The sequence below is a fragment of the Hemitrygon akajei genome, chromosome 32 (assembly GCF_048418815.1).
Source record: "Hemitrygon akajei chromosome 32, sHemAka1.3, whole genome shotgun sequence".
In the NCBI taxonomy this organism is placed as follows: Eukaryota; Metazoa; Chordata; class Chondrichthyes; order Myliobatiformes; family Dasyatidae; genus Hemitrygon; species Hemitrygon akajei.
In genome coordinates, this window is record NC_133155.1 from 31821658 (window position 1) to 31848903 (window position 27246).

The following is a 27246-nucleotide window of genomic DNA, read 5'->3' on the forward strand; positions in this document are numbered from 1 at the left end:
ACATCCTCGGCGTTGAAGTTCTAGATACGTTTTACGCGGTCACGGCGGTGTCTGGCCGCCAGCTGTGACCCAGGAGGGCTCCGGGCTGTGGCCTCGCAACGCCACATCGGCCTCTCATTGTGGCGAGACCGGGGATTAACTCGCCTCCCCTTCACTCCGCCAGGCCGGGCGGGTGGGGGCTGTTGCCTCACCCTGAATGAACGCCCGCTGAATTCCGATGCAATGACCGAGAAAGTTTAACGAGACGAGAGGGCGGGGCAGCGGCCGAGGCCGTAACGGGACAGGGACAAGCGACTGGGCAATAGAAGTGATCAACCTTCCAGCCGCATTCCTGTCCTTTTCCCGTACTCAGGGTAGATTCACACCCTAACTGTAGTAATTTCCACAGTATACATGTCCATCGGCGGAGGGGAAAGAGAGTGAAGAAAGGGGTAAAGGAGAGAAAGAGGGAAAGGCAAGATGCGAGGTAAAGTCAGCCCATCTCAGTCTTCCCACCACCGGATAACCCCTCGGTGGCCAGCTCCCGGTCAGAACCCCCGAGCGGGGGCCGAGTGGAGCGGCGCCGAGCACGGATCCCACCGCGTTGACCCAGGCTGATGCCGAACTTACACTGCGACGGGACTTGTTGGCTCTCCATGTCGTGCCGACCGGCTGGCGTGCGTTCACACAGTCCGCGATCCTCCCGCTCCCGGGCTCATGCCTAACCCCCTCCAATCTCCCGGATTTAAAAAAAAAAGCGAACCACAAGGGGTTCTTTGCTCGTTCCGGCGCTCGCACCGACGGTCCACGGGCTCCAGTTCTTCCCACACCCCGCCCCCCGCCAGGCAAAAAAAAAACTGGGATGACAAAAGATTCCGCAGCCCAACCAGCTCCTCGCTCGCCTACCCCCTCCTCCCTCTCAGACCGCCGCGGCTCCTTCGGCAGGAAAATAAACTTGGACCGCTGGCGGAATAAAGAAACACGTCGCCGCGCTCTTTAATTCGTCCCCAGCCGGAGAGTCGAATGAACCAGTGACGCAGCCGGGCTGAATTCCTGCACAAGGCGAATTCCTATCTCCTCCCGCTTCCCTCGTGGTTATCTGCGTTGGTGCAGGCTCACAACGCTGCCCTCCTCCCTTTGCTCGCAATCTGCCCGCACGGGGACGTGTCACAAAGACCCGCAGGGAAGGTAACTTGTTGAGTGTTAGAGACTGCAGAGAACAACGCTCTCTCTCTGTAGTCCCAGCCACAACTTCTCCATCCCGATGACAGAATTATCCCACATCCCCGAAGTTTTCGCTGTGTATGCGCCACTGAATCCGCACCGTCTCCTTCCCCGATCAGCCCTTCATTAGGCGACGCCGCACCTGCTAATCTAGAATTATCTATGGAAATCAAGCGGGAAATGCGGCAAAACCCGCTGTTTACTAGTCCACGTCCGCTGATAATAGTTTCAGTTAATTGGTAATTTACGGAAACATGTTCTCTGCGTCTGTTTGTAAAGACATGCGTAGATGTGATAGAATGTGTTAAATGTCCCGATGTGGTTTGATCCGATGTGCAGTGAAATCTGAAATTAAAACCGAAAATGAAAAAAAAAATCCGACGCGTTGACCTATTAATAAAAAAAGCAATCTGCAGGAAGAACACGGTATCAACATCTGAACGGATCGAGGGTCTCGACCCGACAATTCCCCCGCCCCACAGATGCTGCTCGACCTGCAGAGTTCCTCTCGCAGTTTATTGTTCCAGATTCTAGCATCTGCAGTCTCTTGTGTCTCCGAAATGCGGACCGCTTCCCTTTCCACAGAGCTGCTGATTTCCCCCCCACCGCATTTGATATTTTTGTTTGAGCACAGCTCAGAAGTGTTACATGGTGAGGCCGTTTCCCAGTGCGACAGATGGTGAGTTACATTGCTGTAGTCACAAACGAGAGAAAACCTGCCGATGCTGGAAATCAAATCACCACACTCAACTTGTTAGAGAAACCCAGCAGGCCAGGCAGCGTCAATGAAAAAAGTACAGTCAACTTTTCGGGCCGAGACCCTCCGGCTGGTGTAGTACCGAGCTCGAGGGTAAATTACCGGTAAAAACACACCGTCCCGAGTCAATGTATTGCATCCTTGACGGTGTACCTGTCAAACTGTGGAGACGGTGATAAGGCAGGAAATGTTGCTTACATTTAGAATCTGCATCCGTGCAGAGAGAACAGAGCTAACGTTTGAAGCCTGTGAGCTTTGGTCATTGGAAGCAGTCTGTGAGAGACAGACCCAAGTATCCTGTACAGGGGTGGTGAACCTATGGCACATGTGCCCAAGATGGCACACGCGAAAATTTTGCGGGCACATGCGGTGCCACCCTTCCGTTCTGTAAACACCACCCCTAATAAAAATATTCATGATGATTGTCTTTACTGCCAAATGAAGCAGCGAATGGTTTTGTTACAGCCTGAAGGCAGTGAGATAGTAAATGGTTACAATTATATTACTATTTAGATATGATGTTATTTTCTTATTGTCTTTTAAAAAAAATACTATTAATATTTTTAGCAGGATTTTGAAGATGTTTTATTTATTTCAATCTATCTCTGCTATACTTTCATGAATGATAAAACAGCGAATGCACATAAATAAGCAGCAGAACTCATTTTTCCTTTAAAAATAATTATTGTTATTAATTCATTAATGATAATCTACTCAAAATTACATAATTTTTAGATTGTCACTAATTTGGACAGATGCTGTCATAAAGGTTCACCATAGAAGATGATCAGATCAAAGTTCTGCTGTCTTGCCTTGTTTAGATAGGATGACAGGGTAGAGATATGTCTCTCCAAAGGCACTCCTTCCCTCCACTAACCTTTAGGTTACCCGTGGACAAGGTGTAGCACCTGCTCAGCCCCCCCCCCCCATCAGGGTCACGTGGAGCCATGGGAGCAGGTGGTGGATGGTCGTATAAACAGCTGGTGCATACCTCATAAGTCCTGGGCATGCGACCACTGGTGACTGGCAGACAGTCTCTGACCAACATTGAAAATGGCTGGGATCACCTGTCTTGTAAAGACACTGCCCAGAAGAAGATGATGGCAAACGACGTCTGTAGAAAAGAGTTGCCAAGAACAACCGTGGTCATGGAAAGACCATGATCGTCCACGTCATATGTCACGGCACATAAAGAACGAACAAACAAACAGGGAAGGGAAACAATCTGAACCTAGGTACATGCAGTCTGTCTGACATGCTGTGTCCTGATGTCCCCACCCTTGTGGGTGACAGCTGCTGAGAATGCTCCTTACAGCAAACACCTTGAGCCTGGGCAGCACCCAAGCAAAGGTGGGTTGGAGTTAACAATAACCCTGCTTCTAGGGTCATTATTGTGGGAACAGACGCCTCTTTCCACTGAGATCACACCAACCATCAAACTCCCAATTCCACCAATGTTACATTTTATTCTCCCCAGGTTCTGCCACTCACCTACAGAACAGGAACAATACACAGCGCCCGATTAACTTACAAATCCCCATGTCTTTAAGGTGTTGGAGGTAACCAGAGCCCAGGAGGGAACTCATGTTGTTACACAGAGAATGCACAAACTCCACACTGGAGGTCAGGATTGAAACCAGGTCACTGGATCTGTGAGGCATTTCTTCTACTAGCTGCACCACTCTGCTGCCCAGTCTAGTTTCTCCAGGAAAAACATATACCTAACGATGTCAAACTTTTCCTGACAACAGCAGGACAAAAGCATTCCAACCAGTTCCCATCCCGTCAGAACAGCCCCAAGTCATCAGCAAGGCAATGGAACACACAAACCACTGACACTCGCCAACAGTCTCCCTTTTACTCGGTTTGAATTCCGCCACCACCACCCACCTCTTTGCAACCTTAATCCAAACATTGATAAAAGTCCGAATTGCAGAAAGTGTCGTACCTGACATCAGTTCACCATGTGCAACATGAAGACGACATTGTTGTAAATTTGATTCAGTGGAAATTAGGGGGAAATCCCCATACAGCATAGTCATTTCTATATTGTCATTGTTGTTCAGGGCTAATAACCTCAATCCCATTGCGTCATTACATGAGATCTGTTAGGCCCAAATAAATGCCTTTAACTCCTTCACCACTGGTCTTTGTTAGTAGTTCTTAAATGACATTTCCTTTAACTCTTCTTACCTTTCCAAATCAAATGAACAGCTATGGGAACTTACTTGCACCATCCTTAGAAAAGTCTATGTTACAGTCCCACTCCGACCTCCTCTTTTCTATGTAATCGCCTTTGCACTTCACTTGTATCCCTAGACTGTAATTTTTCTGTATCTGTATCATTCTGTATTTGGTTATCCTTTTCCTTTTGTACTACCTCAATGTGTGGAATGATTTGTGTGGAATGATTTGTATGGATAGCACGCCAAAAAAAAAAAGATTTTCACTATATCTCAGTACACATGACAACATCAAACCATTAATAAAAAAAATCATGCAACTTTGTCCATTAGATTGATAACTGTATTGCTATACTTGCATGGAAATCAATAATTCCATTATTTTTGTTGCCAATATCTACCCTGCTCTCATATACACATTGTCCATCTTTGAATTTCCCCTTCCCTTCCTGGATTTGCAACAATCGATGCATTTACATCTTGGAATCCCCGACCTACTCTTTCTCGCTTACTGGAAGGATGCCATTCTACTCTCTCCATTTCTCTGACTCCTTCATATCTTTCTGATAACAAATATGTCCAGTGTCCCTGAGAAGTCTTTTTTCCTTATGTGCGTCTTCCCCTCTACCATAGCACAGGGCTCTCCTCTTTTCTCCCCACACATCTGTTCATACCTGCTTTCATCCCAGCCACAGCAAGGATGGGACTCTCATCCTCACTTTCCACCTCATCAGTCTTCATGTTCAGTGGATCATCCTCTGTAATTTCCACCTCTTTAAACCAATTCCCTTCTCTTTCCCTTTCAAAATTCAGAGGGGCTGTTCTCTTTGAGAATTCCTGATTTGTTCTTCCATCTCCACCAACCAATCCCCTTCTCAAGGTACTTTCTCAATCCAATCAGGAGATGCAACACCTGTCCTTTTACCTCCTCCCGTCCCATGTCCAGGGACCCAAGTAGTCCTTCCAGGTGTAGCAACAGTGTTTTTGCTCTCCACCTTATTATAGGCATTTCATTTGTTCACCCGTCCCTCTCCACAATTCAAAGCACACTTATTTTCTCATTGCTCCCGTTCTGATTGGCCACTGCTCTGTAATATTAACTCTCTTTCTGCCTCCATAGGTTTCTGCCTGACCTGTTGAGTATTTATGATGTTTTCTGTTTTTATTCCTTCCACCCACCTCAGGTTCAGGTCTATGTATTTCCTGTATGTCAACTCAACATATAATGAGACACAATGCTCCAGATTAGGATGATGTGGCAGTATCCTGTACTATTCCAAATGTCTGTAAACTATAATGCCATGGATTTTGATCATAGTGATGACTGCATAACATTCATGTCCATTTGAAAATATAGTGCTCAACGCTCGTGGGCAGTGAGACTTGGACAAGATGATCCAGTCAAACTGACAAGATGTCCTTTAATGTTTTAGCCACATGACAGCCAGCCAATGTCCAAATTCACTAAGAGAGAGTCTAACCAAATGCACCTCTCCTAACTTCACCTAGCACTCTCATTGCTGAATTCCACACCACAGATCAGTAATCTAACTGTAATAGTCACACAAGGGCAGGTCAAAGATTGGGTGTTCTTTAGGTAGCAATTCACTTCTCAGTCCCACAGATTTCCATCAACCACAAGGTCAGGAGCGTGCTGGAGTATTCTCCATATCTGGAGTAATTTAACCCATCAGCTCTCAAAATCATTGAAGACAAAGTAGCCAAGTTGGCTGTTACCAGTCCATGTACATAAATACTCATTGCCTCCACACCATATCACCCTGGCTTCACTCTGTTCCATTCAGAAGAAATATCTCAGCAACTCACCAAAGACCCACAGGAATAAGACCATCACGTTCTCCTGTGCCACATGCTGCTTGATTTTTTTAAAAATGTATATATCTCTACTTTTTCAATCTCAATATCCTGGAATACACATACAAAAAGAACTTTGGAAGATGTCATGACATGAATCTGCACAAGGTTGTCTTCTTTTGTTAAATTGGTTGTCAGGCTTTTTGTGTGTGTAGTTTTTCATTGATTCTATTGTATTTATATGTTCTACTGTGAATGAATCTCAGGGTAGCATATGGTGACATACAGGTTAAGTACTTTGATGATAAAATTACTTTGAACTAGATTCAAGAAAAACACATTCAATACGACCTCCTAAATGGAAATTGGTGAAATGAAGAAAAAAAGCTGACTTGCCATTATTACCAAGAACCTGTGAGAATAACAAAAAGATATCAATGGATCATGCCGTTTTCCAGATTATAATGAGATCTTACAGTGAATAAAAATGTTCGTGTCTTGTTTTGGTGTACTAACAAGCAATGTGTTCCAGATCAGTGTGACAGTGCAGCATGTTGTCACTGATCAATGTGACTAGAATAGAACACACCTCAGACAGGTACTGATTGGAAGCTCCATCTGGAAGATGAACCCAACTGAAATGTATTTATTTATTTGTTTGTTTGTTCATTGAGATTGTTGTTCCTGTCCGTGCATTGGGTGGCATCCTTGCCGTTTCTTTAGCATTTGTCTGTTTTTTATGAGGCCAAGTGGCTAGCTCGACGCTCAACCCAGCACAGATGAAAAGCGTGCAATAAACCAACCGGGTTGAAACCCTGGACCACGCGCCTCGAAGTCCAGTGTGAATGCCAGTACACCACTGGCCAGCCTTGTTCATTGAGGTATAGCACAGCACTTTGGGACGTGCCACCCAGCAATCCTCTGATTTAATCCTTCCCTAATCACAGGATAATTTACAACGACCAACTAACCTTCCAGCCGGTACATCTTTGGAATGTGGAAGGAAACCGGAGCACCCGGAGGAAACCCATGCGTTCACAGGGAGAGCGTACAAACTCCTTACAGGCAGCAGTGGGAATTGAACCCAGGTCGCTGGCGCCATAAAGCGTTGTGCCAACCACTATGCTACGGTGAAAGTGAGAAACGATACTCCAAGTGAGTGATAACATAGAAAAATCAGTGTTCCAGATCAGAATGACACAACGTTGCAATCTTTAAACTAGTGTATATCACTGTGAAATGGTGCAGGCAAAATGTTCCAGCTCTCTGTGCTGCTACATAGCTTGAAACTATGTTGCAAATCAGAGTAATATTGAGTGATGTACTGTACTGGATATAGTTTTAATCATTGTTCAAACTCAGCCTGAATCAACTGTATCGGGTTTGTGTGCACTCTTTCTGCCAGTCCTGATTCAAGGTCTCAACTCAGAATGTCAACAGTTCCTTTCAGTCCTCAGTGTGTGAAATTGCTGTTTGACTGAGTTCCTCCAGATGGTTGTCTATTGCTCTAGATTCCAGCATCCGTAATCTCTGTGTTTCTGACAATTAGTGGCAAATTGCTCCGTCTTAAGGTAAACAGTGAGCCAGAATGCTCCAGTTCAGTGGAACATCGTACAGCAAGACTCAGAGATCCAAGTCCGTTCAGATGGAGTGTGGATCAAAGAATCATAGAATATGAAACTGTAGAGTCATACAGCTTGTAAACAGGTTCTTGACCCATGGAGTATGTGCTCAGCATCAGCACCCATCTACTCCAATCCTATGTTTATCGCATTTCATTGTCCCCACAGTCCCATCAATCAGCCAGACCCCACGCGCGCACACACACACACACTCACACACTCACTCACACACACACACACACACACACACACACACACACACACACACACACACACACACACACACACACACACACACACACACACACACACACACGAATCGGCAGCAAGCATTTGGGATGTGGAAGCACATGGGCAACACCGGAGTTTAAGATCAAACCCCAGGCGCTGGAGCTGGGAGGCGTAGGGTCTATTGGATGTGCCGTAGGACCTGCAGTGAAACTCTCATCTAATCAGTGTGAAACATTGTCGCTGAACTGTGTGTGAGATGGCAATACCCTGTTCTGACCATTCATTACACAACTTCTCATATCTCTGTGATAAGAGTTCTGTACCCAACATTTGCCATCAAATTCCAGAACTATGTAATGTTTCGGATCGGAGGAGTGTACAGTGCGGCAAAAAGATCCAGTTTGACACAATATATAAGGGAATGCAGATCAGAGTGACTGTGGAGTGTGATAAGGTTTAAATCAGTTTAACACTGATTTGTAACACAGTGTAACATTGAGAAATGTGATCATTAGTGAGGGGTCATGTTATAAATTAGTGCTATACCACACTGTGTAATACATTATTCCTAATCAGTATGATATAATACACTGTAATGGATTTTTTCCAGATCACTGTACTATAGAGTAATACACTGTTGTGATTTAACTCGTAGAATGTCTACAGCCACCTGAAATACGCTAGAGCAAACATTCTAGATCAATGTGAATTTGTACAGTGTAGCACAACGTTACAGATGTGTCTTACATGCAGTGAGACCTAGTGTTCTTGATCAGTATAAAGGAATATAATGCATTGCTTTGAATCAGTACTTCCGGCATAAGATGGCACTGGTGAGGCCCAGTGATGACTTACTGGCAGCAAACAAAACAAATAATACAACTAAATTACTAATAACAATTTTTTCTTGTAAAATTTATGGTGAACGATCACCACAAACAGTGCAGCGGCGAGCAAAGGCAAGGCTGGGTTGGGGGTCAAAGCGAGTGGTGGTGAGGCTAAGTCAAGGGTCAAAGCAAAGTCGGGGCAGGCGGAGCAGGGCAAAGTCGGAGTGGAGGACAGGCAGGTTCGAGGCCTGTCCACCTAAACTGAGAGAGAGAGGTTTCATTAATCTGAGCGCCAGAACAACTTGGAAAGGTCAGGTACAGGCTGAAACATGGCAGTGGGATCCAGGCCCAGAGCATATCAAAGCAACAGAGTCCTAGACTGAGGACTGACCCAATGTTTGGACAACTCAAACACCAGGCCAGTCGGACTGAAAAGGCAGAATATCAGGACAAGAGGCAAGGGTCAGGCTGGCTCTGCTCAGTGATGTTTACTCAGCTCCGCACTGAATTGAGGCTGTGGCCTACCCTGGCTGCTGTGGGCTTCATGCCTATATACTCACTTTTGTTCTGAATGCTATTTGCTCACTTTTGTGAAGAGTAAGAATTTCAGGTTGTATACTGTGTACATTCTCTGATATTAAAATGAACCTCTGAAACTTTTTAAACCCTTTTATTGTTCGCATGGTTTGTTTTTTTGTTCTCTCTCTCTGCATATTTGGTGTTCGATAGTCTTTTTTTAATGGGCTCTTTTGGGTTTCTTTGTTTTGGGGAGGCCTGTGAGGAAATGAATCTGAGGTTGTATAACGTATACATACTTTGATAATAAATGTACTTCGGACTTTGATGTAATACATTATTACTTGTTCCAGATCAGTGTGCTACAGTGGGATATAATGTTCTAATCAATGTGATCTACTGTGAACACTGCTCTTGATCAATGTTATGTACCTTATTACATCCCAGAACATTGTTCAAATCAAATGATGTAGAATTAGACAAAATATACCCTGTCAATGTGTTAAAACACAGCATCCCAAATCATTGTGATATAACATAGTGATTTTTGGGGATCACCATAATGCAGAGCAAATTGTTACAAGTGTTCCAGTCACTTTGATATAATGTTGTATGACACATTGTGAACCAAGTGTGTAAACACTAGTCAAAGTCATCTCCATCTACTTCTTCAAAACTTACCCCACTTCTGCAAACCAGCGATCATTGTGATAATTGAAGAATTGATGGGGTTGTAAAGCAAACACTGCCAGAAATCCCCATTACAAGTGCCTAAAGAGCAGATCTATTAATACTTACCAACTGTTGCTCCACTGATTTGACTGCTTGTGGGAAATGAATACAAAATGCAGGCCAGCAGTTCAAAGCAGTGATGTGGAAGTGTGGTACTGTTGCAGATGGAGTCCCTCAGATGGGCCTCAACTGGCCTAATGTAAATTAAAACATTAGATGTTGGAAACAGATATTGGGTCAGGCAGGATCCGTAGAAAGAGAAACAGAGTTGATATCTGACCAGAACCATTAAATCAATTGAACTCTCTGCTGATGCTGGGTGTTTCCAGCATCTGCAGTGTTGTGATTTTCACCTCCTATCTCCCTGGTTAATGTACAAAGTTATGAAATCTCTTACCATCCTGACCCTCAGTCAACAGCACAAGTAGAGATTCTCCAAGCAAAGTTCAAAGTAAATTTATTATCAAAGTACATTTATGTCACCATATACAACCCTGAGATTTGTTTTCTTGCGGGCATACTCAATAAATCCATAATAGAATAATAACCACTATAGAATCAATGAAAGACCACACCAGCTGGGCTTTCAACCAGTGCGTGAAAGACAACAAACTATAGAAAGAAGAGAAAAAGGGAGAGAGAAAGAAAGAAAGAAGCAATAAACATTGAGAACATGAAATTAAGAGTCCTTGAAAGAGAGTCCATAGGTTGTGAGAATATTTCAAAGATGGGGCAAGTGAAGTTATTCCTTTTGGTTCAAGAGCCTGATGGTTGAGGTGTAATAATTGTTCTTGAACCTGGTGGTGCAAGTCCTGGGGCTCCTGTGTCTTGTCCTTAATGGCAGCAGTAAAAAGAGAGCATGCCATTCACAGAAATGGAGGGAGTTTGGATGGAAAAACTTGATAAGATATTTTATTACACCCTCTCAGAAATCCCATTATGATAGTAACCTCCCTGTTTGCTGGAGAAATTGTGGAAATCAAAATGCAAATCATTATCATATTTTTTGGGACTGCCCTGTTATCAAAAACTATTGGAGGGGGATACACAATGCCCTACAAGACATCTTTAAATGTGAAATACCCTTAGAGAGTAAGACCATATATTTTGGATATATACCTCAAGAATGGTTGAAAAGAGATAAATATTTAATGAATATACCGTTGGTGGCTGGTAAAAAGACTCTTACTAGGAAATGGTTATCACAAGAGAGCCCAACTTTAAGTACATGGATGGAAATTACAATGGACATTTACAAAATGGAGAAGATAACAGCATCTGTTAACCATAAGCTGGAATAATGTGATTCATACTGGGAAAAATGGTTTAATTACATAATGCCTCATAGGCCTGATTTTATTCTCACAAATCAATGAATCTGTTGTAAAAAAAAAGATCACTCCCTACTTGTACATAGTTCTTTCCTTTTGGTTGTTTTTTCTTTCCACTCTTTTCTATAAGTGTATACCTCAGATAAATACTTTGTGGAAATTTGTGATATATATGATTATATGATATATATGTACAATGTCTGAAATACATCTTATGGAAATGTTTGTTTGATGATGAACTTCAATAAAAAAAATTACAAACAGAAAGAGAGCATGCCTTGGGTGATGAGGGTTCCCAATGATGGATGCTGCTTTCCTATAACAACACCTCATGTAGATGTGCTCAGTGGTGGGGAAGGCTTTACCTGGGACGGAGTGGGCCATGTTCACTACCTTATACAGGATTTTCCATTCAAGGGCATCAGTGCTTCAATGCACTCTCCACTACACATCTATAGAAGTTTGTCAAAGTTTTAGCTATCATGCCGAATCTCCACAAGCTCCTAAGGACATAGAGATGCTACCATGCTTTCTTCATAATTGCACTTTCATGCTGGGCCCAGGAAATTTTTCTGAAATAATAACACTGAGGAATTTAAAATTGCTGACCCTCTCCACCTCTGATCCTCCAATGAGGACTGGCACATGGACCTCTGTCTTCCTCCTCCTGGTCAATAATCAGCTCCTTGGTCTTGTTGATATTGAGTGAGAGGTTGTTGACAATAGACAATAGGTGCAGAAGTAGACCATTCGGCCCTTCGAGCCTGCACCGCCATTTTGAGATCATGGCTGATCAATTCCTATCAATACCCGGTTCCTGCCTTGTCCCCATATCCCTTGATTCCCCTATCCATAAGATACCTATCTGGCTCCTTCTTGAAAGCATCTAGAGAATTGGCCTCCACTACCTTCCGAGGCAGTGCATTCCAGACCCCCACAACTCTCTGGGAGAAGTTTTTCCTTAACTCTGTCCTAAATGACCTACCCCTTATTCTCAAACCATGCCCTCTGGTACTGGACTCTCCCGGCATCTGGAACATATTTCCTGCCTCATATACATCAAGATTGGGATCTTGTCCAATCCCTTAATAATCTTATATGTTTCAATTAGATCCCCTCTCAATCTCCTTAATTCCAGCGTGTACAAGCCCAGTCTCTCTAACCTCTCTGCGTAAGACAGTCCAGACATCCCAGGAATTAACCTCGTAAACCTCGTTGTTGAGGCACCACTCAGTCTCCCTCCAATATGTTGATTCATCATCACCTTTGATTCAACCCACAGCAGTGGTGTCATCAGCAAACTTGAAAATATGGCATTGGAGCTGTGCTTAGCCACACAGTCATAAATGTAATGTGTGTAGAGCGGGGGGGGGGGGGGGGGTGAGTAAAGCCTTATGCTGCACCTGTGCTAATGGAGATCATGGAGGAGATGTAGTTGCTGATGTGAACTGACTGGGGTCTGGAAGTGAAGAAATCAAGGATCCAATTGCACAAGGAGATATTGAGGCCCAGGTCTTGAAGTTTGTTTATTAGTTTTGAGGAGATGATGGCATTGAATGTTTAGCTGTAGTCTATAAAGAGCACCTTGATTTAAGCATCTTTGCTGTCCAGATGTTCCAGAGTTGAGTGAAGAGCAAATGAGATGGCATCTGCTATGGACCTGTTGCTCTGGTAGGCAAATTGGAGTGGATCCAAGTCGGTTCTCAGGCATGAATTGATATGTTTCATCACTAACCTCTCAAAAACACTTCATCACTGTGGACATAAGTGCTACTGGGCAATAATCATTGAGGCAGCTTATCATGTTCTTCTTGGGCACTGGTATAATTAAAGCAGATGGGTACCTCAGACTGCCGAAGTGAGAAGTTAAAGATCTGAGTGAGCACTCCAGCCAGTTGATTAGCACAGGTCTTTAGTACTTGACCAGGTACCCCATCTGGGCTGGATGCTTTTTGAGGGTTCACCTTCTTGGAGGCTACTGCACATTGGCCTCAGAGGCTGAAATCACAGCATCATCGGGGGGCTGTGGGAGATCGTGATGGTTCCTCCAACTTTTTACAGTCAAAACAAGTATAGAAAGCATTGAGCTCATCTGGAAGCCAAACTCTGTTGCTACTTATGTTGCTTGACTTAACTTCCTAAGGGGTGATAATATTCAAGCCCTGCCACATCCGTCATTGATTGAAGTTTAGTTCAGAGTTGCCACTTTGCCCAGGAGATGGCTTTCCAGAGATCATACCTGGACCTCTTGTAACTTTCTTGATGACCAGACTTGAATGTGTCTGATCTGGCTCTCAGCAGATTGTGGATCTCATGGTTCACCCAGAGCTTCTGGTTGGGGAAGACGTTGAATGATTTGTGAGGACACTCTCAGTCTAACCACATTTTTGATTAGGTCAGTGACACCAATGGTATATTCATTCAGCATGGCAGCACTTGTGGCCATAAGATTTAGGTGCAGAATTAGGCCACTCGGCACATTGAGCCTGCTCTGCCACTCCAACATTGTCGTCTGAACCCTTAATGCCTGGGTGGCACATGGCGCCTCCACAAGGGTCTTCCATTTCTGTCGGTCTTTCGCTCTGCTGCTCGCCGTTACCCAGTTCATGCCTACTTATATTGGTTCTGCTTCCACAGATCTTCGCCACGTCATTTTGGGCCTGCCCCTACTTCACTTTCCCTGTCGGGTCCACCTTAGTGCTACTTTTGCTAGTTGATCACTTGGCATTCTCATTACATGACCCAGCCATCTCCACCATCTTCTTTTCACACAAACTGAGATTGATTCCATATTGCAAGATGTAAGCAAGTCTTGGTTTCTGATTTTCTCAGGCCAGAAGATCTTCTTGATACGTCATAGACATTTTGTCTGGAATGTGCCAAGTTTCTTGCAGACGTCTTTCATTATCTTCCAACGTTCACTTCCATAAAGTAGCATGCTTAGGATACTGCTTTTAAAAATTCTGATTTTGGTGTTAAGTTTGAGTTGCGTGGATTTCCAAACTGCACTGAGGCTGCCAAAAGTTTGATTTGCTTTAGATAATCTTGCTAATATGTCCTTACCACCATCTCCATCAGTGCTGACTTTACTCCCAAGGTACGTGAACTCATCTACCTCTTCCACTTGCTGATTATTGATGATTACTGGTTGGAGGTTGGGGCCATTCCAACATGGCTGATTTATTAATCCTCTCAACCCCATTCTCCTGCCTTCTCCCCAATATCCTTTGATGCCTTGACTAATTAAGAACTTATCAATCTCCATTTTAAATATACCTAATGACTTGGCCTTCAGAGCCATCTGTGGCAATGAATTCCACAGATTCATCGTGCTCTGACTACAGAAATTCCTCCTCATTTGTTCTAAGGGAATGTTCTTCTACTCTGAGGCTGTGCCCTCTGGTCCTAGACTTACCCATTTTAGGAAACATCCTCTCCACATCCACTCTATCTCAACTTGTCAACTTCAATAGATTTCAAACCAACTTTGCTGCTGCCTTTCCTATAAGAATGACTACAGCTTAATCAGACTTTATTGGGCAGATTTTTAAAAATCCTGAGAACATGCAGGTAAGAAATAGAGGCAGAGGCGCACCATTCAGCCACTTGTTCCTGCTCCAGCATTTAGTAAGATCATTGTTGATCTTTACCTTCGTTTACTTTCCTGTGCTAACCCTATAGCCATAGCTCCACTTCATATCCAAAACATCCATTCATGCTGGCTGAGCCTCCATGTCCATTTGGGGTAAAGAGTTCCAAAGATTCACTAATTTCTTGGTGAGGTGATTTGTTCTCACCTCTGTCCTGAATGCGACTCCAGATTCAAGCCAGATAAAACATTAGCAACCACCCTGTCAGGTTTTCAAACATAGGAAATAAACCAGTACGAGGGGGGATTGATAAGTTCGTGGCCTGATGTAGAAGGAAATGAGTTACACAGCTCTCGTTACATGCACATGCAGTTCAACTCGTTGAGTGACTATGCAGAAAGCTTGAAGTGAATAACTCATCTCCTTCTACCTTAGGCCACAAACTTATCAATCACCCCTGCTCTATCAACCACTTATGGAGGTCCAAGACGCCAACTGCTACAAAGAAGGGACCCGTATGCTCCATGACCGCTGGACTAAGTGTGTAAATGGAGGAAAAATAAATGTGCTAGGTTTTCTAAAATTGACTCCTTCTACCTTAGGCCACGAACTTATCAATCACCCCTCGTGCAACACAGGTCCTTTGACCCATAACGTTGTGTCAGGCCTGCAGCCTATTCCAAGATCAATCTAACCCTTCCCTCCCACATAGACCTCTATTTTTCTGTCACCCATGTGCCTATCTAAGAGACTCTTAAATGTCTCAAAAATATCTACCTCCACCACCACCCCAGAGAGTGTACATTCTAAGCATACATTCTTTACCTCTAATCTTCTTGTACACCTCTATTAAGTCACACCTCACCTTCTTTCTCTTCAAAGAGAAATCCCCAATCTCACTCAACTATCCTCATTCACTTCAAACCAGCCAGCATCTTTGCAAATCTCCTCTGCACCATCTCTAAAGCTTTCACATTGCATGAGAACACCTCACACTGTCAGGAGGATGCAGGACCTGTCTACTTTATCTCTCCTCAAAGAACCCCCCCCCCCACCCTTTCCCCCCTTCCCAGGGACCCAGCTGATGAACCTTCAGTAGACTGCCCCATCATAGGCACATCCTCTCTTCGGAAGGGATGCAGAAGGAACGAAGGGAAGTCATTTGGGACCGAGATGAGAAGGAGTCTCTTCATTCAGGGGGTGGTGAACTTCGGATTTCTCTACTCTTGATAGCCATGCAGGCTCAGTTAAAGCAGAGTTCATTACAGTCAAAACAGAGGTGGAGATATTCCTGGAAACTAAGCTGTTGGAATGTGGAACTAAGGTTGAAGATCAGCTGTGATATTAATGAATAGCAGAGCAAGCTCGATATGCTGAATGGCCCGGAGGGTGGGGGGGGGGGGGGTGCGGGGAGACACAACACCATAGCGGCTAGTGTAACGCTTTACATTGTCAGTGATCACCAATCAGAGCTCAATTATTGCCACTGACTATACGGAATTTGTACGTTCTCCCTGTGACTACATGGATTTCCGCCAGGAGCTCCAGTTTCCTCCCACGTTCCAAAGACATACGAATTAGGGTTAATAAATTGTGGGTGTACTATGCTGGCTCTGGAAGGATGCCCCCACTTGCGACGCCCCAGCACATCCTCGGGCTATGTTGGTCGTTGACGCAAAACGACACTTTTCACTGTATGTTTTGATATTTCAAAGTACATGAAACAAAGAAAGCTAATCTCTTATTCTTTAATATTTTCTGTTCCTATTTCCTATGTATTCGTGTTTTTGTATTGCTAAACCTGGAACACAGCTTCCATGTTTCCAGAGAAGCACCAGGCTGTCATGTAATTGTAGTGTGGAGAGGATGGAAGTAACTGAAATAAGTGATGCAAATACATTTACAAAATATATAAATTCAATTGAAAATCTTTCCTTCACTGTCAGAATTCAGTGTTACAAATGGCAGTGTGTTTGATCTAGAAAAGCTATAGCATTGTTAGCAAACAGGGCAATTCTGGCAATTTTCCAATCTTTCTGTGACACTGCTGCAAAGCATGTGCTTAAAATGTGTACACAAGCTCACTCATCTACGAAGCTAGTACCTCTGACGATCTCCATAGCAACACCCTTTCTGCTTCTCAGAAGTCAAGCAAAGGCGCAGGAGGATCGATGTTTGAAGAAACATCTGGTCTCCCCATCCAGATGGTGAGTGAGCACACCTGCTTGCAGTTTACACCCTGCCTGAGCACACAGAGCTAGAGCACAACACAAGGTCCAGCACAGCAACAGGGACGGCTCTCAGTCAGTGTAAAAAGTTATGCTGGATGCGGTTGTGGGAAATATTGAAAATCCTCTGGTGAATAACAAAAAGGGACGGCCAGAAAGGAATAAACAGCATTGACTCCTTTACGCAGTAAATTTCCTCTGTGCCTTTTCTGCTGCCCTGGAGGTTTCTGCTGAAGCTGTCACAGCATGTTGGAAGCATTCTGAGGAAATTCTTAATCAAGATAAAGGTGACTGACAGCTCGAAATGGTCATTAATATCATTATGCACCATACACAAGAGAACCCAGAAAGCTTATACTTATATAGACTTTATTGAAGTAAAGAGTAATAAGAGAGACACAGCACAGAAACAGGCTATTCGGCCCATTGAGTCCATGCCAGTCATCAACCTATATACACTAATCCAGTATTAATCAACTTTATTATTCTCCCCACATTCCTCCAACTTCCCCAAATTCTACTACTCACTGACTCACTAGAGGCAAATTTACAGAGGCTAATTAACCTTCCAGCTCCCTAAAATATTTCACAAAGTAGTCAAAGGAGGAGAGAGAGAGAGAGCAGGCAGGTTGAGAAAGGGAATGCTGATCTCAGACCCTGGGACTGTGAGGTAGGGATACTCACGGTGGGATAACAGGATGACCACTGTAGGAGGAACGCAGAGTTCTGGAAGATTGTAGACTTGAAAATGGCGATGCCAGAGGGTGAAATTTAATACAAGGCTGTTACCAATTTTATAAATAGTTTAAAGTATACTTATTACCAAAGTACGTATATGTCACCATATACTTCCCAGAGATTCATTTTCTTGCAGGCATTCACAGCAGAACAGAGAAATACAACAGAATCAATGAAAAACTACAATCAATGAAAGACTGACAAAGAAAAACAAGGTGCAAAAGAAGACAAATAGTCCAAATGAAATAAATAGCATAAATAATACCGAGAACATGAGTTGTAGAGCCCTTGAAAGTGAGTCCATAGGTTGTGAAGTGAGGTCAGCATGAGGTAAGTGGTTTAAGAGCCCAGTGGTCGAAGGGTTCCTGAACCTGGTGGTGTGAGAACTAAGGATCCTAAACCTCCTTGCTGATGGCAGCAGCTGGAAGAGAGTAAGGCCTGGAAGGTGTGGTCCACGATGACGGATGCTGCTTTCTTGTGGCAGGGCTCCTTGTAGATATGCTCAATGGTGGGGAGAGCTTTGCCTGTGACGGACCGGGCTGGGTTGGATGCTGTTTTGCTGAGTAATGGGAAAGATGATCACATTGCTCAAATACTTGCAAACCCAATAACAGTGGCTATATTTCATTAGGAGTTTGACAAAATTTGGTTTGTCATCTAAGACACTCGAAAACTTCTACAGATCTACCGTGGAGAGCATTCTGACTGGCTGCATCACCATCTGGCATGGGGGTGGGGTGGAGTGGCAACTGCACAGGATCGAAAGAAGCTACAGAAAGTTGTAAAATTCGTTAACTCCATCATGGGTACTAGCCTCCATAGTATCCAAAACATCTTCAAGGAGCGGTGCCTCAGAAAGGCAGCATCCATTATTACGGACCCCCATCATCCCAGACATGCCCTCTTCTGATTGTTACAGTCAGGAAGGAGGTACAGAAGCTTGAAGGCACACATTGAGCAATTCAGAAACATTTATTCGTTGGATAAATGTCTCTGGAATGGTACGGTCTTTCTCAATTTATCTCTGCCCCACTAGACTGTAATATAGATCAATGCACTCATGATTGCAGGTGAATCCACAGAGTCCCCATAACTCAGCGTAGATAACAAGTGATCATCATCCAAATCACAGAGCCAACAATGGCTTTTAGGATGAATTTTCAGGACATTCAGGAGACATTGCTGACAGTGACACAGATCAGAGGCCCCATCCTTAATCATGGTGCATTACAAGTGAGAGAACTGCCCACCCTTTCCTGATTAATATTTCAGTAACATTGTAAATATATTGTTTGATTAAGCATTCTTTGTTTAAATATTTCATTATGGGTTATATGTAAAAATATGTGAATGGCATATGTCATTACGTCACCACATCATAAGTGGGGGCCTAACTAAAGTAAAAACTAAATAGACACACAACACCCAGCCCCACGTTTCTCTTATGATTAGTTTTTCAAGTTACAAAGCATAACAGTTGTGATGAACAAGTTTTAAAATGAAGCTGAGACAACTACCTACTGGTTGAAGCACAGTGAGACATTCAAGTTAAAATAAAAAGGAAGCACGTCATGTTTTTATTTCCTTTGGAAGGGGGAAGAGAAAGACAGCCAAGTTAAGAGAAGGTCAGGAAATGGACAAAATTCATCGGTTCACAAACAGTGAAAACTGGGTGGTGATGATAATAAATAAAAAAAGGAGAAATGGCTAGCTACATCAGAAAGATCCATGTGTTCGATTGCACAGAAGTTAACTGGGTGATGTACAGTGTACTGAGCAGTATTTTAGAGTAAATGGAATGGCCAATGAGAAATAAGTGCCAGTTTTGCTGAGTATGATAGGCACAAGAGCATACAGCTTGCTTAGAAGTTCAAAAGCTCCTATCAAACCAGCAGAAACGAGTTTTGCTGATATCATCCGCTCTGAACATGACTGGAGTCACAGGAGGACACAACTGAACAATCTATGTTTTCACCACAATCCAGCAACCATAAGCTTTTACTGACACCAGACATTTATTCCAGAACTTTTAAGTTCAGATTCAAATCTTTGAACAGCCATGCTGGCAATTTGAACCTACTGTTGTAATACAGTAACATTATGTCTATAACACTTTACCTCATGGTACCTGTATTGTACTTTCTCTGTAATGTAGCACTGGGTAATTGTTTCACCTCACTCAATACACTGTTGCAATGAATTGATGTGTATGAATAGTGCACAAGACAAGTTTTCCACTGTACCTCTGACAATAACAAACCAGTTTACTGATCCCCAACCACACCTTCCCCTGACATCTGTACTTATGAGAAGGAGGGTGTCATTAGCCCACAATTCAAAGGAAGATCCTTGGTCATAGTTTCTCCTTCCTTGTGCTCAATACACACAGTGCCATTGCTTGCTTGTAATTGGCTAAGGCTCAGAGGGACACGTGGAGGTGAGTGGATTCCTCGGTGGCTCAGAGGACAATAGTGACCGTGATGGTCATGGTGGTGGGGTGATGGTCCTCACCTTTATGTGAATAACCCCTGCCTCGATTCCTTTGGCAGCACCGTATTGCTGCCATTAGCGTAAAACTTCGCAGTACCAACGATCATGGTTCAATTCCTACTGTAAGGAGTTTGTACGTTCTTCCCATGAGCACACCCCAGATGCTCTGATTTCCTCCCAGATTCGGCCTTCTAAAGCAGCACTTTGAATGGAGGAACTGAGCTGTATCAAGCAGCAAGGTTGAAGAGTGTGTACCTCGGGTTATACTGTGTTAGCTGATCTCAAACTCAATGACAATTGGATTGATGGGAATCCCACTGGATTTCAAGGAGCGTGAATGAGACTGGGTGAGGGTTCCAATCCTGTGAAGACTAACTCCCCCACTGGAACAAGATGACAGCATCCTCAGGAAAGAAAAGAATGAATCAGCACCATACATTCTGTAACTTAATTGTAGAATTATCAGGACCCAATTACTGAACAACTTAGTTCTAAAGTGTCTAAAATTTGAAAAAGATTTCATCAATAATCTACGTTGAAGGTGTTTTTTTCTGTTGCTGATATGGTATACTTTTAGGACAGGACGAACTTGTGTACAACGTGTTCTTAGCCACTTTTAATGATCCTGTGTCAGTGTTAATGCTATTATCCTGTTACAGGTGCTGGATGGTAAATTTGTTGAAATGGTGAAAACAACTGTGGCAGGAGCTACTTTGGCTCCACCTAGTTTATATTTGATAATGAAATACAAATATCTTACATAATAAAAGAGCAAAGAGGGAGGCCATCTCCAGTGAAACCTGGGCCGGGTTTTCAAAACATCCATTGAGCTGGTTCCTCTTTAATCTGATTTGTTAACAGTATCTCTCTCCACAGATGCTGCCTGACCTGCTGAGTATTCCCAGCAATTTTCTGTCTTAATTTTCAGATTTCTGGCATCTACAGTTTTTCTTTTGATTTTCAGTGAGCTGTTTCCCATGTTCTTTGTCCATAGTCCTGCAATTCTTCCTCTTTCTGTATTTAGCCCATCCCCTATCACAGACCGTTATTTGAAATGTTTCTTCCACAATAGCAGTGGATATTTCATGCTCATAACAGCCTGCTGTGTTTTTCTTTCTCTCCTTGTCACCTCTGGCTCTTTGTTCACCAGGAGAGTCATTCCGTGCTTGGAATAGCAATGGAATTTTGAAGGCTAAATGATGGGTCAAATGCTTGTAATCCTGACACTTAGTTACCACCATTATAATTCCAAACATAAACACTGACACACGACAGTGTTGATCATGTACTACTCAGGTGTATAGTTGACATTAATAATCCACTTTAGCAATGTCTAAAAGGCTTATTCAAATGCAAAAATATAGTCAGCATCACAAACAAGAGAAAATCTGCAGGTGATGGAAGTCCAAGCAACACACACAAAATGCTGGAGGAATTTAGCAGGTCGGGCAGCATCTATGAAAAAAGTAAACTGTCGACATTTTGGTCCAAGACCCTTCAGGCACGTGCTTGATCTATTATAAGTGAAGCCCTTCTAAAGGAAAAAGGTTGATGAAACACGTACAATGTTCTTGGGTTTAGATAAAAGCGATTCTTAGCTCTCCTATTCTCCTGCATCAGGACCAGCATCTTAAGGTGCAAGAGAAATAGTTGACAAAGTGAGTTCTGATCATCGGCACTTTTTACTTAATTGGATTTTGAACCATCCAGTCAGGATAGGAGATTGTTAAAACATGTTAGAGATTTGTTTCAAACTCAGACATTGTAAAAGTTATTGGGAACATTACAAATACCAATGTCAGGATGCTGTTTATTGACAACAGCTCAGCACTTAACACAATCATTCCTACTATTCTGATTGTAAAGATCCAGAACCTGGGCCTCTGTACCTCCCTCTGCAACTGGATCCTTCACTTCCTAGCTGGAAGACTGCAATCTGTGCAGGTCCGAAATAACATCTCCACCTCGCTGACAATCATCTCTGAGATGCACCTCGGGGTGTGTGCTTAGCCCACAGCTCCGATCTCCCTACGCCGTGACTGTGTGGCGAGGCGCAGCCCAAATGCTGTCTGTAGATTTTCTGACCATTCAGCCATTGTTGGCAGAGTTGCAGATGGCGACATATGTACAGGAGAGAAATATACCAGCTAGTTGAGTGGTGTCACAGCAACAACCTTGCAATCAACATCGGTAAGACCAAAGAATTGATCATGTACTTCAGAAAGGGTCAGATGAGGGAACACACGCCAGACCTCATAGAGAGATCAGAAGTGGAGAGAGTGAGCAATTTCAGGTTACTGGGTGTCAATATCTCTGAGAATCTATCCTGGACCCAACATATTGATGTAGCTACAAAGAAGGCAGAACAGTGGCCATATTTCATTAAGAGTTTGAGGAGATTTGGTATGTCACCAAAGACACACAAATTTCTACAACTGTACCATAGAGAGCATTCTAACTGGCTGCATCATCATCTGGTATGGGGGTGGGTGGAGTGGCACAGGATTGAAATAAGCGGCAGAGAGTTGTAAACTCAGTCAGTTCATGGACCCAAGCCGCTGTATTGTCCAGGACATCTTCAAGGAGTAATTTCTTGGAAAGGTGACATCCATTGTTAAGGATCCCCATCACCCAGGTCATTGCAACCGACAGAAAGAAGGTGCAGGAGCCTGAAGGCACACACTCAATGATCCAGGAACAGCTTCTTCCCCACTGCCATCTGATTTCAGAATGGACACTACCTAACTGCTTTTTATTTCTATTTTTGCACTACTTATTTAATTAAATTATATATATAGTCTCCTGTAATTCCCGCTCTCTTTCCTTTTATGTATTGCATGGTACTGCTGCCACAAAGGCAACAAATTTCATGACATATGCCAGTGATAGTAAGCCTGATTCTGATTCTGAAAGTAAATCACCTGCCATTGTTTTGTAGAACCAGGCTGTGATTAGGTTTACTTGCTGGACCTCTGCTCGTATTTCCTTGTGACAGAGGAGAATGCAATTTGGTCCATGAAGTCTATGCTGGCTATGAGCAATCCCATTGCCCCACTTATTTCCTTCTAATCTATTCTCTTTTATATGCCTGTGAGTGCTCTTCTGATCTTGCTGCCATCCCCCTACACTGGGGGTGGTTACAATTCCAAAACTTGTGTCTTTTGGATAAGCGAGGAAACTGGAGTACCCAGCAGAAACCTGCATTGACACAGAGAGAGCGTGCGAACTCCACATGGGCAGTGCTGAAGGCCAACACCGTACCAGGATTGCAGGAGCTAAGAGACACCTCTGTCTGCTACATTACTGCAACGCCACACATCAGCAGTTGTTCTGCCCTTGATCTTCTGACAATCAAACATCACGGGAACAAAAATCTAACATCTGGTTAAGTTCTTTAAACCATATTCAGAGCAACACCAAGCTCACAATGCTGACATAAACACAAGAGATTCTGCAGATGCTGGAAATCCCAAGCAACACACACAAAACTCTGGAGGAACTCAGCAGGTCAGGGAGTGGCCACTGTGTGTATGTTCATGGACCTCCGCTGCTGTGGCCCTTCCGCTTCAAGCTTCAACATGTTGTGCATTCAGGGATGATCTTCTGCACGCCACTGTTGTAAAATGTGCCTTCCTGTCAGCTTGACCCAGTCTGGCCATTCTCCTCTGTCCTCTCTCATTTTTGCCCACAGAACTGCCCTTCAATGGATTTTTTTTTTGTCTTTCACACCATTCTCTGTAAAATAGAGACTGTTGAACATGAAAATCCCCAGAGATCGGCAGTTTCTGAGAGACTCAAACCACCCCGACTGACACCAACAATCATTCCACGGTCAGAGTCACTTAGATCACATTCCTTCCCCATTCTGATGTTTGGTCTGAGCAACAACTGAAACTCTTGACAATGTCAACATGCTTTTAAGCATTGAATTGTTGCCACATAATTGGTTGATTAGATATTTGCATTAACAAGGAGGTTAACAGGTGTACTTAATAAAGGGGCCACTGAGTGTAAACACCTTACAGACAGTGGTGGAACTGAACCCTGGTCACTGGTACTATAACAGTACCATGCTAACTGCTACACGACCATATCACCTCAATATTAACCCACAGATAATCCCAAGGATCCCATAAAAGTGTTGGGATATCTCAGTCAAAACAGATCCCTCAATCTTACAATTCACTAAAAAGCTGGTTAGTTCATCAATCTCCACATTGCTGTTTGTAAGGTCTTGCTCAGTATACAATGTCTATTACTTGTCCCTTACTCTCAAGTAGCAAAAATGCATCAATCATCCATTGACTGAGAAGCTCCCAAAAATGTCATGACAAAAGTCCTATGAATGCGTGCCCTTGTTTTTCTGTCAGCGTCCCAGTGACTGAGTTCCTTGATGCTGTTTCACCACTGGAAACTAACAGCAGTCCAAAACCAACAGCGCTTATCTTATGTCTAGTGCTGATCTCATACAAAGAGGACATGGCAGCAAAGCACTGGAATTTGTCAGGGGGACTGGAGCCAAAATCAGAAAGTCCAGCACTTCTACAGTGCAGAGTGGGGAGGAGAGGTGGGATAAATGAGTCAAAGAGATTGGAACAGGCTCTTCGGCCCACTGAGTCCGTGCAGACCATACAACATAGAATAGTACAGCACAGTACAGGCCCTTCAGCCCACAATGTTGTGCTGTCTCCCATATAACCCTGCACCTTAAATTACTCCATATACCTATCTAGTAGTCTCTTAAATTTCACTATTGTATCTGTCTCCACCACTGACTCAGGCAGTGCATTCCACGCACCAACCAATCTCTGAGTAAAAAACCTTCCCTTGAACTTCCCACCCCTTACATTAAAGCCATGTCCTCTTGTATTGAGCAGTGGTGCCCTGGGGAAGAGGCGCCGGCTGTCCACTCTATCTATTCCTCTTAATATCTTGTATACCTCTATCATGTCTCCTCTCATCCTCCTTCTCTCCAAAGAGTAAAGCCCCAGCTCCCTTAATCTCAGATCATAATGCATACTCTCTAAACCAGGCAGCATCCTGTTAAATCTCCTCTGTACCCTTTCCAATGTTTCCACATCCGTCCTATAGTGAGGCGACTAGAACTGGACACAGTACTCCAAGTGTGGCCTAACCAGAGTTTTATAGAGCTGCATCATTACCTCGCGACTCTTAAACTCTATCCCTCAACTTATGAAAGCTAACACCCCATAAGCTTTCTTAACTACCCTAACTACCTGTGAGGCAACTTTCAGGGATCTGTGGACATGTACCCCCAGATCCCTCTGCTCCTCCACACTACCAAGTATCCTGCCATTTACTTTGTACTCTGCCTTGAAGTCTGTCCTTCCAAAGTGTATCACCTCACACTTATCTGGGTTGAACTCTACCTGCCACTTCTCAGCCCACTTCTGCATCCTATCAATGTCTCTCCGCAATCTTCAATAATCCTCTACACTGTCTACAACACCACCAACCTTTGTGTCATCTGCAAACTTGCCAACCCCACCCTTCTACCCCCACATCCAGGTCGGTAATAAAAATCACAAAAAGTAGAGGTCCCAGAACCAATCCTTGTGCGACACCACTAGTCACAACCCTCCAATCTGAATGTACTCCCTCCACCACGACCCTCTGCCTTCTGCAGGCAAGCCAATTCTGAATCGACCTGGCCAAACTTCCCTGGATCCCATGCCTTCCATGTGGAACCTTATCAAATGCCTTACTAAAATCCATGTAGATCACATCCACTGCACTACCCTCATCTATATGCCAGGTCACCTCCTCAAAGAACTCTATCAGGCTTGTTAGACATGATCTGCCCTTCACAAAGCCATGCTGACTGTCCCTGATCAGACCATGATTCTCTAAATGCCCAAAGATCCTATCTCTAAGAATCTTTTCCAACAGCTTTCCCACACAGACGTTATGCTCACTGGTCTATAATTACCCGGACTATTCCTACTACCTTTTTTGAACAAGGGGACAACATTCGCCTCCCTTCAATCCTCTGGTACCATTCCTATGGACAACGAGGACATAAAGATCCTAGCCAGAGGCTCAGCAATCTCTTCCCTCACCTCGTGGAGCAGCCTGGGGAATATTCTGTCAGGCCCTGGGGATTATCCGTCCTAATGTATTTTAACAACTCCAACACCTCCTCTCCCTTAATATCAACATGCTCCAGAACATCAACCTCACTCATATTGTCCTCAGCGTCATCAAGTTCCCTCTCATTGGTGAATATCGAAGAGAAGTATTCATTCAGGACCTCGCTCACTTCCACAGCCTCCAGGCACATCTTCCCATCTTTATCTCTAATGGGTCTTACCTTCACTCCTGTCATCGTTTTGTTCTTCACATAACTGAAGAATGCCTTGGGGTTTTCCTTTACCCTATTCGCCAAGGCCCTCTCATGCCCCTTCTTGCTCTCCTCAGCCCCTTCTTAAGCTCCTTTCTTGCTACTCTATATTCCTCAATAGACCCATCTGATCTGAGTCTAGTTTTTTGTACTATGTCATGTAACACCATGGTCTTGAAAAATGTTGTCTCATTTTACTATGCACTGTAGCAGCAGTTATGGTCGAAATGACAATAAAAGTTGACTTGACTTGGCTTGACTTGAGGAGTAAACCCCAAGGGAAAAATCCAGAGTTGCAGTCCTGCATTGAGTTCAAAGCTGACTGATAACTCCTGGTATCAAACTGTAATGGTCTCTGCCGTTCCTTTGGGTGCATCAGATGCATGGAGAGAGGGGGCTTGCTACATGGGCAACAGCTTGCTCCCCATATCATACTGCATAGGCTTGCGTCTCTAGACAGCTAGGACGCGATATCCACTGACAGAGGCCCTCAATGTGGGTATACCAAAATTGTTTATTGCCTTTGTTATATTTTACTATTGAACTCTGTTTTCCAGATTCCCTCAAGCCTTGAGGTAAATTCTGTCAAAAGTTTTCCCTTTAACACATTGTGATCTAATTT

The 27246-nt window shown here is 43.7% G+C and overlaps 1 protein-coding gene across 4 annotated transcripts in view; it reads right to left on the reverse strand.

The window, feature by feature from the left end:
• map7d1a (MAP7 domain containing 1a) overlaps positions 1–27246 on the reverse strand; it is a 308464-nt gene that overhangs the window by 203024 nt on the left and 78194 nt on the right. Inside the window, exon 1 of one of the 4 annotated variants that reach the window (XM_073034374.1) lies at positions 610–1497. The exons of the other annotated variants lie outside the window; for them this stretch is intronic. Within the exon in view, the coding sequence (XP_072890475.1) occupies positions 610–637 (28 nt within the window). The 5' untranslated portion in view covers positions 638–1497. Of the gene's footprint in view, positions 1–609; positions 1498–27246 lie in introns of those variants that run through there. 4 annotated transcript variants of the gene reach the window in all.